The sequence below is a fragment of the Epinephelus lanceolatus genome, chromosome 21 (genome assembly GCF_041903045.1).
Source record: "Epinephelus lanceolatus isolate andai-2023 chromosome 21, ASM4190304v1, whole genome shotgun sequence".
Lineage (NCBI taxonomy): Eukaryota > Metazoa > Chordata > Actinopteri > Perciformes > Serranidae > Epinephelus > Epinephelus lanceolatus.
In genome coordinates, this window is record NC_135754.1 from 33451607 (window position 1) to 33467632 (window position 16026).

A 16026-nucleotide genomic window follows, 5' to 3' on the forward strand; every position below is an offset into this window, starting at 1 on the left:
ACAATCATGTTGTTTAGCTCAGTATAATACCCATTCATATAGGAGTCCTGGTTTATTGAGGGGCACATTTGGTGAGGGTAGGGAAGAGAAGGACTATGACTAGGGTTGCTGTTAAAGTTGGGTTTAATAGAGTTGTTGTGTGACTGTCAGTCTGGAATAATGAGCTTTGGTGATTACTTAGCCCATATGTGTGTCCGTGTGCATGTGCACGTGTGTGAGCATGTAATGTGTGGATTGGGTGGCCTGGGTGGATGTATGACTCCCGGCCTGAATTTTTGTCCCAGTCCGGCCCTGCTTGAGATATTGCATTCAAATAAATGAGACATACAAGGGACTTTGGCCTTTGACCACCAAAAACTGATCTGTTGATGAGCGTCCAAAGGGCCATTTGTGCAAACTTTGAATACATTTTCTCGAGGCTTTTTGAGATATCACGTTCATGAGAATGGGATACTCAGAAACCTGTGAACTGAACTCATTTAACATTGTTTTTTAAGCCTGGTTGTTTAGATCAACAATAATCATCTGACTTTCAGATCTTACACACAACCTTTCAGACTTATTAATAATTAAAGCCACAGAAAAGCAAGAGTATCTTACAGGTTTCGAAGCCCTTGATAATCCCTGATCATGTGGTATCAACTATTCAGCAGAGTATAAAAAAAAAAAAAAAAGGTTCACGTCTTTATAAGTCCGACATGTGAGTCTGACTGTCAGACACTACGGCAATATAAAAGCAGTAATAAAGCATTTTGTGATGATACTTGAAAAATACTGTATTTGGGGTCAAGCACTCTTACAGAGGATCACATTGACATTTCCTTCATAAAGCTCACTACTACACTGATCAACAAACAGAAACCACCGATTCACATTTAATCAACATTCAATTCAACCTTCTTTCAAAGAACTGTTAAAAAAAAATGCATTATCACTGTGCTATGAAATATTATACCAGTAAAGCCCTTTATGGTGACAATATCTCAGAAACATCATGATGAAGAAATGAATGCTGCAGAAGATCAACTGGTATTTACAAACCCACAATTCTTTGGTCCGTGTTTGGTTGGATCAACGCATCGGTTACAAACTACGCCAATTAAACACATCAACCTGCCAAAAAGAAATAAAGTGGAACTGTTTTGGGCTCAGCTGTAATTAATGTGAAAAGGCATGAATCACAATTTCATCAAAACTGTCTCTTTGTCTACTTTAAAACATGGAACTGGTTTTCTCACTACTACAGTAATATTAATATTTATGCTACTATGGCTACTGCTAATACTACTGCTGAGAGTCAGCTGTGTGGCCAACACTGTTCGGGTTATTATTCATAAACATATTTCGATAAAATATGGGATACAGTTTCATTTCTTATGTTCAAGTAAGATATTCAATCTTCAGATCTTTCTCTAAAAGCTACAGGAAACATTGGTATCATAACATTTAGTGAAAGAGAAAAACTTTACTTTTTGTCTCTTATTGCAGCATAGTGTTTAAAACATAATTCTAATATTATGGTGTATTCTACACAATTTTATCACATTTCTTTAATGACTATATAGTTTTGGCTACTCATTACTTACGTTGTGGTTTCCTTGTAATTTAATATCATTACTTATTACTTCACGTTTACTGCCGTTGTGAAATGATTCATGGACACGTCCACCTTTCACTGCAAAAAAGATCATGTACATGCATCAGACTAGCAATATGTAAAACTTAAAACAAAAATGTTCCCTTAACTTTGACATTAACAGTGACATATTACCATTTAGACATTCTTACTAAGTAATACAGAGTAGCTTTCTAACATAGCTCCCTTCAGCAGATAATACAGTATCACTGCAGTTTCCTGGAGTCCTAAAGAAGATTCTGACAGGCTGGCGAGGAAGAACTTGATGTTCTTAAACAACGTGGATTTTAATCGGATATCATTTTGAGGTGTTTCTACTATTCTGCCCCTTTCGTATTAGTGTTCATTTACTGAGATATTTTTTCCATAGGGTGCTGCAGGGATGGTGTTTTTTTGTAGGCGAACCTTGAAGTTAGCATCGCCCTGGTTCCCTTGACAAAAATCCAATGAGACTTTTTTATTGGATTTCTGATTATTGCAGGAAATAAGCTCTGTGGCAAACAAACTTTTATCATATGTTACATTTTGATTAGTAAAATTATCTCCACAGATGAACAACTTTTATGATTCTTTAGGAGTAAATGCAACCGCCAGAAGTAAAATGCTAACGTTATGCTACAAAGGAACTACACCACGGATGCATGACTGAACGTCGCCACCATAGCATGGATGTAAAGCCGTGTTTGTCTTGATGATGTTCTAAAGTCTCATTGAGCCACTTATTAACAAATGCTTTTTTAAAAGTCACGTTAAAGCTTAAAAATTCAGGAGCGAGGTATTCATTTGCATAGTTTTATGTTGTAGAACAAAACGTAAAAGTCTCTAGAGTTTGGGTTAACCACAGACCTTAACTCAGGTATTTAACCAAACACCCATTGACTTCAAGACGAGGGAACCAGAGGTGCTAAAATGATAACTCGTTTCTGGGTTTTCAGACTCATTCCTGCAGCACTCTGTACAGTTTTAGTTAACTAAAAGTCTAGGCATTTCACTCCTGTCTTAGTCAAAGAAAACCATAACTATTTTAGTGTAGTTTTACTCAAAGAAAACTATTAACATTTTAAGTCAGTCTCGTCCAGTCACAACTAGTAATTCTGTCATGTTAGTCAAAGTTACTTCACACATGATTTTATCTTATTATCTGATGAAAAACACAGGTTGAATGATTTACACCTCTTCCAAACTGGACGCGACGCCAACAAGTGAGCGAAGTTCAGACTGTTTCAGTGTTTCCCAGTGAAGATGTCCTAACCTGCTTCGCTTGTTCAGAAAAAACGCTTGCAACCCTTGTCCCTGGTTAGGCTTTTACAATTAAAACAGTAAATGTAAGATTACTGAGCCTTGAGTAATTCCATACAATAATACAACAGATGTGAACACTTTTCAGTGCTCCATCCGCCAGAGTTTGCTGGCCCTCTGAATGATAGGAGGAGGTGTAAGAATTCAGCTTTGCACAGAGTGTCCAGTGGTCTGATGGTACTGATTTACTATGAGTCCTCCTGACAGTGCTCACTGTGTGCTGCAGATGTAGTCGTGACCTATCGAATGCAGCACAGGAAACTCAAGTGCTACATTGAATAAATAAATAAATAAATAAATAAAAATATCTGTAATATTTCATCCCCTCATTTTGTCGACAAAAATTATGAAGTTTTAGCAAAGTTTTTAGATTTTAAACTACATTTTAGTCCCGTTTTTCTTCATCAAGAATACTGCATGTTGATACTGTCATAGTTAGTGTTTAATGATGTTGGTACCGTCTCGTCATCGTCTCGTCTTAGTCATGACAAAACACGTTGAGTCAGTTTTCATTAATGAAATTATCAGTTTCATGTTTGTAAATGGGGGTGAACAAAATATTAGAAACACCTCAGAAATTTGCTGCAAGGCTACATTAGACTGCATTAGACTGCACAGGCGTACCTAATAAACTGGTAACTCAAGTATGTGATTTGCCTGCAGGTTCCAAACTGAGATGCAGACATAAGAAGCTCATTCTAATGTGACAGGTCTTAAGTAGCCTACTTTTAGTGACAAGCATGAGTCCCTATAATGTAACTATGGATAAAGTATGGACATAATACTTATCTCTTAACTCCTATTTCAGGACTTTTGGTTATATTAAGTCAGTAGAGTGTTCTTGCTCTTGACAACTCTGCAGACAGGAGGCTTTGCTGTGACACAAACCAGGACAAGAGGAGTCCAAATATGGAAATGGTCAGATAAAAATAAGAGTTGCTTAACTTCCCAATCTTGGCCCTGAGCGGAACAGCGAAGGCTAAATATAAAACCTTGTGGTTTCTCGTGTCTCGCCTCTGCAGCAGTTCACAGGTCCCTCACTGTTTCATTAAAGTATTGTTACTCTCCTCAAAGCCCAGAAACCTCAAGACAGAGGAAGCATCTCGCTGAAGTGCAGCTGAATAAATACAGCAGTGTATCATTACATACAAAATAACTTTTGATTACAGCCTCAGTGTGCCAGAGTGTAAAATGGCACATAATATTGTGCAACTACATTGTCCTCTCCTCCTGACACCTGTCACGTCAGAAAACTGTCATTTCTACAGAAATGAACATAATCATAATACTCCCTTTTTAATCTAAAGAGTCTCGGCCACTAACAGTCACAACACACATGTTCCCTTTGTGCTCTTTTTAAAGTGTATTGTGTCACTTTCCTGGGGTTTGGTACCATGGCAGTTTCCCCAGGAGGCTTCATTTAGAGTGCCGCTCAGCAGAGTCAGGAGCCAGGGAGCCACGGATCCTCGTTGGATCTGCAGCCAAATCAGAGGCCTGATACTCTGTGTGCTCTCAGCAGTCCGCGGGGACTTCAGGAAGGAGGTGTCCTCTTCCGCCTTGTCAGTACTTATTAATCCCAAAGATCCTCACGCCGTGCAGCTGTGGCAGCTTGGGGATGAGTACAGTGAGCAAGGAAACAGTGTTGACCACAAAATGGGCCCGATCGTATTTGGTGTAGAAGCTGGTTAGTATATACCTGGATCAGAGATGAATAAGAGAAGAGAGAGTAATGATTACAAGGGTGGAAACGAGTAGCAAATTAACTCTGGATAAATATTCACGCCTGCATTTCTCTGAAGTCGTTCTGTTAACAAGCCTGAGGAACACAACGAGGTCTTTAGGAAAGAAAAATTAAAAGATTAAAATCAAAGCTGTCAAAACATCACTTTAAATCTGCAATAACCTTTCACTTATTTTCCCTCTGGTAATCACAGCAAGATGTTTCCTAACTCACAAACACACAGCCAACACTTTCATCTGTGAGACTGTTTCAACATGCCGAACAACAGGATTGCAACACTGAACTGAAATATGCACACATCATGCTGCAATGCAATGGAAATGCAAATGTTCATTATTAAAGATGACCCAATGTCAAAGATCAAGGCAGTTTTTTAACTGACTGGAATTTGATATACTGAGCTGTACAGAGCCCAGTCCAATCCTTTGTTTTACATCAGCTATCACGAAGGTGTTTTTATGTGTGAAGCTTTCACGCACTGCAACACAACAAGTACAGCCGTCGTCCCCGACTCCACAAACACCATAAACGCCAGCAAAACACAGCATGAGACTCTTAGTTTGTTATCAAAGTTATCAACACTTGTTTCATTTCAGCTTAGTGTGAGTCTCTTGCATTTTGCTGTCATCTACGGTGCACGGTGTTGCACCGCTAACAACCACACTCACCATGCCACTGCAAGTGTAACAAAATCCCTGCAAGCAAACATATAATAGGAGTAATTTATTAATGTAATCCACGTAAGAGATGCACAGACGACAAAGTAAACACACAATGAAACACTGTTCATTGTTACACCGACGCAACAAATACTGGAGAATAGTCTCTTAAAGGGCAAGTCCCTCAAGACAGTGACAATGCCAAAAATATTTAAAAGTAGAGTTGTACCGATACCGATACCAGTATCGGAAATGCCTCCGATACTACCTAAAATGCGGTATCGGGTATCAGGTATCGAGTACAGCCCATGACCAATCCGATACCACGCAATGCCTCACGTCATTACGCATACACACGCTATAGGCAAACGAAATGGAAACAGAGCGGAGTTTAAAAAGCATTCGACTGTAGCCTTTAAAATGTCTTTTTTACCAAATTGTGTGGCTGCACTTTAACCTGTGTCTTGGTCTGTGTCAACACTGGATAATAATAATTTAAAAAAGTTTTATGGCATTCATTCTACTATTATGTATTAATTTCTTAATATTTTACATAGAGTTTTAGGAGTTGAGACATACAACAATTCATATCCCATCCATTTTTATTTTATGCGCTGGTATCGGATTGGTACTCAGTATCGGCAGATACCTAAGGTTCAGGGGTTCGGTATTGGTATCAGGAAGGAAAAAGTGGTATCAGTACATCTCTATTTAAAAGATTTTTTACTTTATATTTCATTATTTTGTTAACAAAAAACTAGAATTACCACCTTGCAGTTGTATGCCTCCACCGACCAGTCAAGTTGCACTTACAGTTTACATCCATGTCTGTACAGACTCATGTGTAGCAATGACAATTGACAATGCTTCAAATATGGATGTTGCAGCAAAAAAAAAAGGTACAAATCTAAAAAATGGATGCTTCACAACCATCTTCCGTTCGGCAGCGGAGAATATCTATACAATCGGCACAGTTTGAAGGTGGACACCCAAGATTAGGGTCACCAATTCAGTATCTGACCAAATGTCTCGTCTTCTATGTCTGAGTTATGACGTAGAATAATGGCCAGAGAGAGTTTCTGTGGAGCATTATGATGTCACAGTGAAGCTGACCTTTGACCTTTGGGATATAAAATGTCACCACTTCGTCATTTTATCCTCTTAGACATTTGTGTTAAATTTTATCATAATTAGTGTCAAGGCGTTCTTGAGGTATTGGGTTAACAAGAATTGAACAGACAGATGGACAACGAGAAAACATAATGCCTCTGGCCACGGCTGTCACTGGCACATAATGCAATGCAGAGCTATTCAGTGGCCATACAAATACAGTGGACTGATTTTAATCAATAAGTACTTGTATGTGCACTGTGCAGCTATATTATCTAGGAAAGTATCAGATTTGGACTCTTTGGTATCTGCTAATAATAATATATGACTCGGATTGGGATCGGGGACAAAAAAAAACTTAAATGAAATACAATTAACAGACAGGGAGAGTGACCACCCAACATTTAGAAATGCCTCTAAAGTAAGCACTTCCTGATGAACCCTGACTGTGTTTTGGCTACACGCTGGGAGAGGACGCACAGATGTTCCTTGTGAGGCACGAGAGTCAACAACAAACTACACTGATCTAATATAAACAGCATTTTTAGATTTAACAGTAAACACCAGTAAGGGATTTTTGTGGGCTCAGAATGATGAATTGAACATCCTGTTCTCTGCTGAACAAGTGGGGACATGTAATGAAAGCCCTCGAGAGACATTCGCAGATGTGTAGCTTTTCCATCTGGAGCCGAGAGACTGACCACTATTCTCTTCCTGCTGGCACTGGCTGCAAAACAAAATGACTAGGAGGCCTTTGAAACTCGCGTGAAAAAGTGTACACCTGCAAAAAACTGCTATCACTACAATGTTCAAGCTGAGCTGGCAGATCAACCCCAGGGAACCAGAGTGCTTCCTGTAAACTGAACTTTGCTGGTTAATGAGGACAGAAAAGGGCAGGAAAGCAGCGAGGGGTGCTGCTGCAAATACTAAGCCCCTTAACAGTTGGTGAGCTTGACTAATAGAGAGCAGCAGGGACGCTAATCAATCAACACTCAAAAACAGAGGAGACTTTGTAATTAAAAGTACGTTTAGTGCAGATTTACCTCAAGAGGAAAATCAGCAGCTGAGGTTCAGTCTGTACCACTTCAGTCTGAGCTTAACGTAAAAAATAAGAGGTAGCACACTGATTACCAGGGGGGAAAACTAACCCACTTTTATAGAGACCCACAAACACAATTGGTGATGGTGGGAAGCCAGTGAGGGATCATGTTATTCTGATTGTTCTATCTATACCGTTTTCTTCTGTCAACACCTTACCAATGTCAAATGTCATTACTCCCAGGAGCCTCATTTATAAAACAGTGCTTAGGATCCAAACTAAAAGTGCGAGTGCGCATAAAACCTGAGACTGGCGTGTGACAAGAAGTAATCAGATTCATAAAACCGTGCACACACCTGCAGGCCATGTTCCCTCTATATATCACAGTCCACCTGAAAATGTGCACCCATGGCTCAGCCTCATATCCCACCCTCTACACGTCAACATGCAACCATCAATGGTCAATGCAGAGCAACTTTTGAATGTTGATTCATAGAAATGAGTTTGCTGATCAAAGGTTCTTTACAGTGAATCATGATAACCAAAAGACGGAGTTTTTCTGACACTGGGTGAGGTGGAGGTGAGAAAAGCGCATATTGTTTGACAGCCACAGCAGCGTGGTCACAAACAAAAGAAAATGCAGCGAGTGGCAACATGTTGCTGCTGCGGCTAACGCAGTGAGTTCATCAAACAGGGAAGTACCTGAAATTTTATAAAGTGGTCAGTTTTAAAAGGGGAGGAAAAAAAGAATTGGATCCCGCTGTCAGAGCCAGAGTCCTGCACTGGACTGATTTTCAAGACCCGCTCAGGAAACAAGACCACAATGTGCAACACCGCACCCGTCCCTCCACCTGCACATATGATCAATTAGTTCTGCAACCTGACCCGACCCAATACAAGACAGATGGCCCCACCCCAACATGCAAATCCTATAATAACCACGCGCTGTTCAAACAATCTGGTTAGGCAGCACATTCAAAATGATAATTCTGGGTCATTTCATACATGTAAAACTAAGATAATGTATTTTAAAGTGAAAATAATTCAGGAAATACAAAGTAAATAAATATTTTTAAATAATTTTTGCTCATTCTCATAACAATGAGCTCACACCTCTACAGTTAAAATACCTTTAAGGAATGCAGGACACACATCATCAGCGCTCAGATGATGAAAACGTTAAATTAAATTAGTATTATTTTCATATATTTATCATCCACCATCCACAACATGACCTGCAGGTTCTTTGCTTCACCGAACCGAACCGAACACTGTGACCTTTTTAGCAAGTCACTTGCGGTTGTCCAACCCCATGCAGGACTCTAGTGAGAGATTGTCTGCTACCGTTTGGGGGCAAAGGCACACCTGAGCTGTCACAGCTGGAAACACATATGACCTCTTATTGTGTGCAGAAACCACTGCAGTGTCTCCATTGTGCTCTGTGCACCTGACAGCAAAGTCACGTTCACTGCAGCAATGTTACACACAAAAACTACATGACAAGTTGTGCTTGTTGATACATGCACAGTAGAAGATATTATTGAAAACCTACTGACAATCTGTTCGTACACATGGGTCAGAGTTTCCGTACAGGTGCACACATTCTTCCGTCAAGTTTGTTTTTATAGTGGCGTACGTCTCTCTCAGGCCCTGCTTTGTGCGTAAGCAACAGTTATAAATGAGGCCCCAGCTCTACTACTGTACTTCCTCAGTGTGTACTCAAGTTTAGATCCATCCTTCACACTCAGCTGTTCTCTCCACCTGTTACAACTGAAGGGCAGACATTAGATTTTGGAGGGGCCACTTACAGGACAATAGGTGTGATGGTGAGGAATTTGCGTGAAGCAGTGAACTGCACACCGTAGTCCATCTGCTCCCAGTGTGTTAGGAGGCGAGCCTTGCCCTGATCTGGGGTCTCAAACGGCGTCCCTTTGACCGTGTGAAGTAGTAGATACATGCACTACAACAGACAGGAGACACAGTCAGAGCGCTGTTATAACACATTAATAACATATAAATGTCACACTGGTGGAGGACAGACGTTGCCTTGAATATTCCTCATTTATAGACCCCAAAACCTAGCACGAAGTCCACAAGCAACAAGTGGATGTGTCCTGAGGATTCCCAGTGTTAGGGGTGCTTTAACCTGTACGATGAAATACCCACAGCTCCACCTATTTAATACACTCCTGTACGAAGAATGTTGTTCTGAGTGTGGTAGAAGAAGTATTCAGATCCTTTCCTTAAGTATAAGTACTAATTCCACACTGTGAAAATACTCCAAAACAAGTAAAAGGCCTGCATTAGAAATCTTACTTAACTAAAATAATTTATCAGCAAAATGTGTGTAAAGGTCCAGTGTGTAGTATTTTGGAGGATTGAGTGGCATGGGAGGGGGGATTCGAACCCGTGGGGGGAGTCCTTCTATGCAGAGTTTGCATGTTCTCCCTGTGTCAGCGTGGGTTTCCTCCAGGTGCTCCAGCTTCCTCCCACAATCCAAAGACATGCAGGTTAACTGGTGACTCTAAATTGTCCGTAGGTGTGAATGTGAGTGTGAATGGTGTCTGTCTCTATGTGTCAGCCCTGTGATAGTCTGGTGACCTGTCCAGGGTGAACCCTGCCTCTCGCCCAATGTCAGCTGGGATAGGCTCCAGCCCCCCGTGACCCCTAACACGATAAGCGGTGACGGAAAATGATTAAATAAACATTAAGAAGTGTTTTTCCAACACTCTCTGCATGGAGCGGCTGCTAACTACAATGGCTGTCGCAAAAATGCAAATGGCCGTATCCAGAGCCTGTAGCCCTTTTTAGATAAGAATTGTGCAAATTTGCAGGAAAGCCCAATCAGTCTTTTTTCAGCATTGGCAGTATCAAAACAAAATTGGGGAGTGCGGCAAAATACCGTCTACCTAATTTTGTTTATAGAGAATGCGCCTTTTTCGGGGCAATGGGGGGCGTGAGCAAGTAACAAAACGTGTAGCTCAGTGTGCGACGTAACCAATGACATGGGAGGGAAGCCGCGGCTGGTCAATCCTTCAGCGATTCTCTCGTAAGTTGGCCCGTCCTTCACCGCTCTCGTCATCTGACGGTTAATGGCCTCTTTGTTTGCGAGTGCAAGGAAGGCGCGCAATTCCTTGTCTCCCCAGTTGCTCATCTTTACAGTGTCTGTCAGGTATGTGTTTCCCTCTTGCTACTAGCTGCTCGCTAATTCCTGCTATCAGCTGTTTCCTGTTTGTCCACCACCAGTCGGTCGCACGTGAGGCGTCATCAACAGCTCCTCCCGTTGCGGAAGGCCGCCTCGGTCTGTTTAAACTAAAAGGGTTCCACCAATATGTCTACCCTACGAGGCAGAAAATTGGGCACCTCGGATCAACTCGCCAATCTGGCTCTGTGTGTCTAAACGCTCGCAGCTTGCCGGCATAACAGCCCAACATTTGCAGAAAATCTGGCAGTGTAAAAGGGGCTAGTGTTTGGTTTGTCCGTTCTGGGCTACTGTAGAAACACTGAGGTGCAACTTGGCGAACTCTGAGGACAAGGACCTGCTCCTTATGTAGATATTATCAGGTGATTACTAACTAAAGAAAACATACTTATTATATTACATTTCTGCCAGTGTATCCCCCTAAACCCTACACACTGGACCTTTAAAGTACAACAAGTGAAAGTACTCATTGTGCAGGAAAACATCCCCTGTCTGTTTTAGTGTTGTATACTATGTTTCAGGAATAATATTACTGCTGCATTAATGTGTATGTTGCATTTTACTGATATAGATATTCAAGGTTGTGCTCATTTCAACTCCTTTATACTGTTAGGTAGTTTAATCAACAGCAGAGCATCATATTCTATACGATCATCATATGTTTGTCGCGTGGCTGTCCTCTGAGAACCACAAATCTCTATAAAGTCAACTTTTCATGGGGTCAGAAAAACAGCTCTGTTCTCAGCCTCGTGATGATGAATTTTCCAGTTCATCCAAGAGGGTTTTTAAAGAGTTTATTTAGCTCAAGAAGTTTTTTAAACACATAAAGGAACACCTCATCTTTCAGTTTATCACAGAACATCTGATTCAAGATCACCAAATTTGGAGATGCATGGTCAGGAGGACAGGAAGGGGATGAAATCTGTAATCTGAAGAGTAACTTAAGCTGTCAGATAAATGTAGTGCAGGGAAAAGCATATTCACCCCTGAGATGTATTGAAGTAAAAGTATGAAGCAGCATGAAACTGAAATACTCACATTAAGTACCTTGAATGTGTACTTAAATGTACTTAGTTACATTCTACCACTGGAATATAAGGGCCAGACAGATGGGTATGAGTGTTTGAGACTGAGAGATACCTCAGCTCTTTAAATTAAATGCTGGTTGAAACATTATAGTCGCCCATTCATTAACAAAGAACATGACTAAGAGCAGTGAAACAGCAAGAAGAGCTTTTCTTTCGCCTCACAATACCTTAGTGCAGAGATTTGTTACCCTCTGACTCATTACTTTGAATCACCACATCCCAAAGCCTTCCACCAGGCTGCACTGTACGTGTCCTTCACTGACCTGATTCATTCAACAAAAAAGAAACCGTGGCAGCGCTGGTGCCTCCGCTCCACTCACCAGATTGTGAATGAGGTTGGTGAGGGTCCAGACCACGGGCACGCTGGCGAAGGGAATGCTGAGCAGGATGACGTGCAGGAGGCCGATTCCCAGGATGTAAGACAGCCACATTCCTCGGCTGTTCATCACTCGGGTGTTGGGGTTAACCTCGCTGTGCGCCGTGCCCACGTTCATGATGGCGGTGGGGCCACTTCAGAGCACTCCTACCTACTGTAGGATGTACAAACGGTCTGAGTTTGAACCCAGCTGTATACTGTACGAAATTAGAGAGAGTGTTTGCCTTTTAATTTGCAGACTGCAGCTGCAAGAGGTTATCTGGCAAGACATCATCTAGAGCAGACTGTAAGAGCAGAAATAGCAGTTCTTGTTTATATTTATAGAATAATGAATATCATTTCAGGACTTCCCTTATTTTTTGATCATAGCTATGATTCACTGATTTGATTGGCAGCTTGGCCACTCTTTGTCAAATCAGCTAAACCTGTAGTTTGGGACGTGGTGTAACTAAGGGAAGTTGCAGAATGCAGAAAAAAGGAGTCCTAGCTTTAGCTGAGACAAAACACAGATTTTTAAACCATCTTATCTCATTGTTTGAGAATGTTACTATTATCTTCAATACATCTATCAACTATTTTCTCTCTTTAACACACATAACCTACATTTGAATTTGGCATCACTTATTGCATTGGCCTCCAGTGTTTTGGTAAAATATTGGAGGTCATTTGTTATTTCTAAATAGCGAACACCTGGTGCCTGGATCTACTACAAAGGTGTTTTTAAATGGCGATAACTTTATAGAATAGAATATACCAGGGACGCCCTCAAGTACATCCCTTCAAACAATGTAACGTAGCCTACTACTGATCTAGAGGGTCCCTCTAGTCTAGAGGGATCTCTAAGACTGATGGCAGTGGGATTGAAATGTGCCCAAACTGTGTATACTCTCATACTTTAATCATATGACTTGGTTGCTCCTAACTACACCCTAAAAATACTGGGTCAAGTCACTCACCCAGTTTCAGGGTTATGGGCTTTGGAGCTTTCTCTAGGTTGTTTTCTGATGCAGAAGAATAATGACCCAGATATTAGGTAATATAGCTGGCTTTGGTGACCTGTACACAGGTCACTGGATTGTTTTAAAAATGGGTGCTGGGTAAACTTAATCCAACACTGGGTCGGTGCTAGACTGACCCAGTACTGGGGCCGGTTGCACCAACTGGTCTTTACTAAGCCTGGTCGTAACTCCTAAGACGGTCTTTGTTAAGACCAGTCTTAAGGAGTGGACTTACGCTGGTTGCACCAACAGGGCTTACGCCTGGTCTTAGCTACGCTGGTTTTAGCTGTGCACGTCCATGTGAATGCCCCCGGAATGCCCCACGGGCCTGCCTAGAGGAGCGCGGTGACGTTAAATGACGTGCCGCTGAATCACCCCGTGTGCTTGACAGATGACAATTGACAGTTGACGGCCCCTCTCATCTGTGTTGACAGTTTATTTACAGTTTAAGATTTGAAGAAAACATTAAGGATCAACGAAAAACTTTACCAACACTGAAATTAGAAAATTAATCAAGCTGTACAGCCAGCAGAGAGACGTATCACAATTAAGAAAAAACAGTCAGTATGGGCAGAGATAACAGGGCACATCAATACGTGTTCAGACTCTGGCTGCCTTCATACAGAGGCTGACACGAGGAAGAAGTGGAAAGATCTTCTCAGCAAGGCAAAAAATACATCTCCTCCAAAAAAAAAAAATAAAAAATCATCCAACTGGTGGGGGTCCTCCCCGAAAACCTCAATTTACAGCGACATCATTGTTGACGTATTTGGGGAGGATTCCCCTGCCTGGTGGGAAGGCCGGTGGTAGTGCTTGTTGCAGCCCAACACAAACTGTAAATCCGGTGACAGCTCTTCAATAAGTTCAAACTGATCGCTCCTACCGAAGTGAAACCTCTCAATCAGCTCCTCGTCATTATATAGGCTATGTCCAATTGCTTCTGTCCCTAATTACCCTCTCCCGTCTAAATGCCAGCTCGTATACAGACGAGAGCATGAGAGGAGCTTGATAATAACCTTACGCCTGCTCTTGACTAGGCGTAAGATTTACGCCCGGTCTTAGTGAGAAGAAGGCTTACGCCCTGTTGGTGCAACGGGCGTAACTATAAGGTCGGACTTAGAACGCCAAGTGACGACCGACTTAGCTTAAGACCAGGCTTAAGACCAGTTGGTGCAACCGGCCCCTGGATGCTATAATTGGGTTAAATCGAGTTAGAAGTGAGCCAGTATTTGTGTGTGTGTTGTCGTACAATTAAAATAATCACTTCTATGTAGGGCTGGCTGATAATTCAATATAATCCTTCACTTCCTGGACTAAAACAATATATTAATAACCTTTCAATACAAAAGCACTGATTGTGATTGATTATTATCATTATAATTATTATCAAGTTTTTTAGTTAAAATTCTAAATAAAAATAAATAAAATAAAACTGACTGAAATTTCAGAAAAACTTTTTTCTGATTTTTTTGTGGAAATTTTTTTCCACTTACATATGAGGAATATTGATACTATTACAGTAAATTATTTCACACATCATGATATATAAATACTGACTTGCCTGAGCAGTGACTGCTGATTGAATGCAGCTATCTAGCTAACAATAGACAGTGATTGTCTCTCTTAAATAGAGAAATATAACCCATTAGCAATACTACTTGTCATTATTAGTGACACTGCTTTAAAACCATGTGGTCCAGTCCTGCATGTCACAGCCTACATGCTGTTAATTTAAATCCACATCACCTAAATAAAGCAATAAAGCCCCATTGATGATGAATTAAACTGGCACCTGCTGGCTAATCAGGAGCCTGGATTTTCTTTAGCCATGGTATGAATGGAACTAACCTACTGAGGCTAAATTAAGACACCAGTTAGCTAATTTAAAAGATAAAAAATCTGCTGAGGTGGGGATAATCTGTCTGGTCAACAGTCACTGATTGACCAGAGTAAACAGTGGAGCAAGGCTTGGTCATTCCAGCATGCTGTCTTGTAAGTTGCCCTAAAACATAACTGGCTGTATAATAACCCATACCGTGTCTTCACAGATCTACAAGTGGACCACCAGCACTACAGGAGTTAAAACATACACTTACACATGTCACTTATAACTGAGTAAATAAATCATTACACTCACAGCAGAGAAAAATGGCTTCAACTCCGACCTGTGTTGGCACTAGTCCGTTATCACAGTTTAGTGTCTTTATCGATGCCTTCAGTTATGTAACTGGGACTCTCAGTGGGAGACTGGCGAGGCTCCAGTGTTCCCATCAGTCACCCGGCACCATGTTCCGGCTGTGAACGTGCTGCTGAGCGCTGCGGTGTGACTCGTGTCGGCTCACGATCAGTCGAGGTACATCCACTTTTCCACCGTCTTGCAGACAACAGCTGGTGACAACACAGCACAGTTCATGATCTAACGTCACCGCTATTCGCCTTCACGGCCCCGTATTACGGCGCAGTTTTTTTACTCTTCGTATCTGGCTGTGATTGGCTGCCGTCTGTCACGTGCCTACGGTTGCCCAATCAGCGCTCAATGCGTTTTTAAAAGACGTTGGGACACGCCCCCGGTACGTCACAGCGGAGGCGGGATCAGACGAAACGAGCATGATTGACACTAGGATGGGATATTCTTTTTTTAAACGAAAGAAAAATGAATCATTTCGTTTTTATTTTCATTTTTGGATGTGATTTTTTTTTACTATACATATTTTAATGATAATCTTATTACTAATTTATGGCCACTTAATAAGCTATTTTTTATTTTAATAATAATTTTATTAATAATAATTGAATAATCTAAAATTTTTCATGTACTATATCTTTTTCTTTTCTTTTACAGCAATTTTTTAGGCTACAATACTGTAAGAATGCAAAA

The 16026-nt window shown here is 41.1% G+C and overlaps 1 protein-coding gene across 2 annotated transcripts; it reads right to left on the bottom strand.

The window, feature by feature from the left end:
• Nucleotides 1-750: 750 nt before the first annotated feature.
• ormdl3 (ORMDL sphingolipid biosynthesis regulator 3) lies at nt 751-15591 on the bottom strand. Of its 2 annotated transcripts, none has more exons than XM_033611967.2 (4): nt 15286-15591; nt 12095-12304; nt 9293-9444; nt 751-4631 (listed from the first exon to the last, which is right to left on the bottom strand). In XM_033611967.2, exons 2-4 carry the CDS (start codon nt 12266-12268, stop codon nt 4496-4498), a joined length of 462 nt encoding a protein of 153 aa, XP_033467858.1. In that variant the 5' UTR covers nt 12269-12304; nt 15286-15591; the 3' UTR covers nt 751-4495. The 2 variants fall into 2 exon arrangements, with proteins under 2 accessions (XP_033467858.1, XP_033467859.1); XM_033611968.2 differs by having other exon boundaries at nt 12095-12347.
• Nucleotides 15592-16026: the final 435 nt, after the last annotated feature.

What these genes read in the sequence shown, in the direction of transcription:
- ormdl3 (XM_033611967.2), bottom strand. Translation starts at nt 12,268, where the DNA reads ATGAACGTGGGCACGGCGCACAGCGAGGTTAACCCCAACACCCGAGTG. An exon ending in CCAACCTCATTCACAATCTG is followed by an intron (nt 9,445 to 12,094) that starts GTGAGTGGAGCG and finishes TGTCTGTTGTAG; the next exon opens with TGCATGTATCTACTACTTCA. An exon ending in ACCATCACACCTATTGTCCT is followed by an intron (nt 4,632 to 9,292) that starts GTAAGTGGCCCC and finishes TCTCTGATCCAG; the next exon opens with GTATATACTAACCAGCTTCT.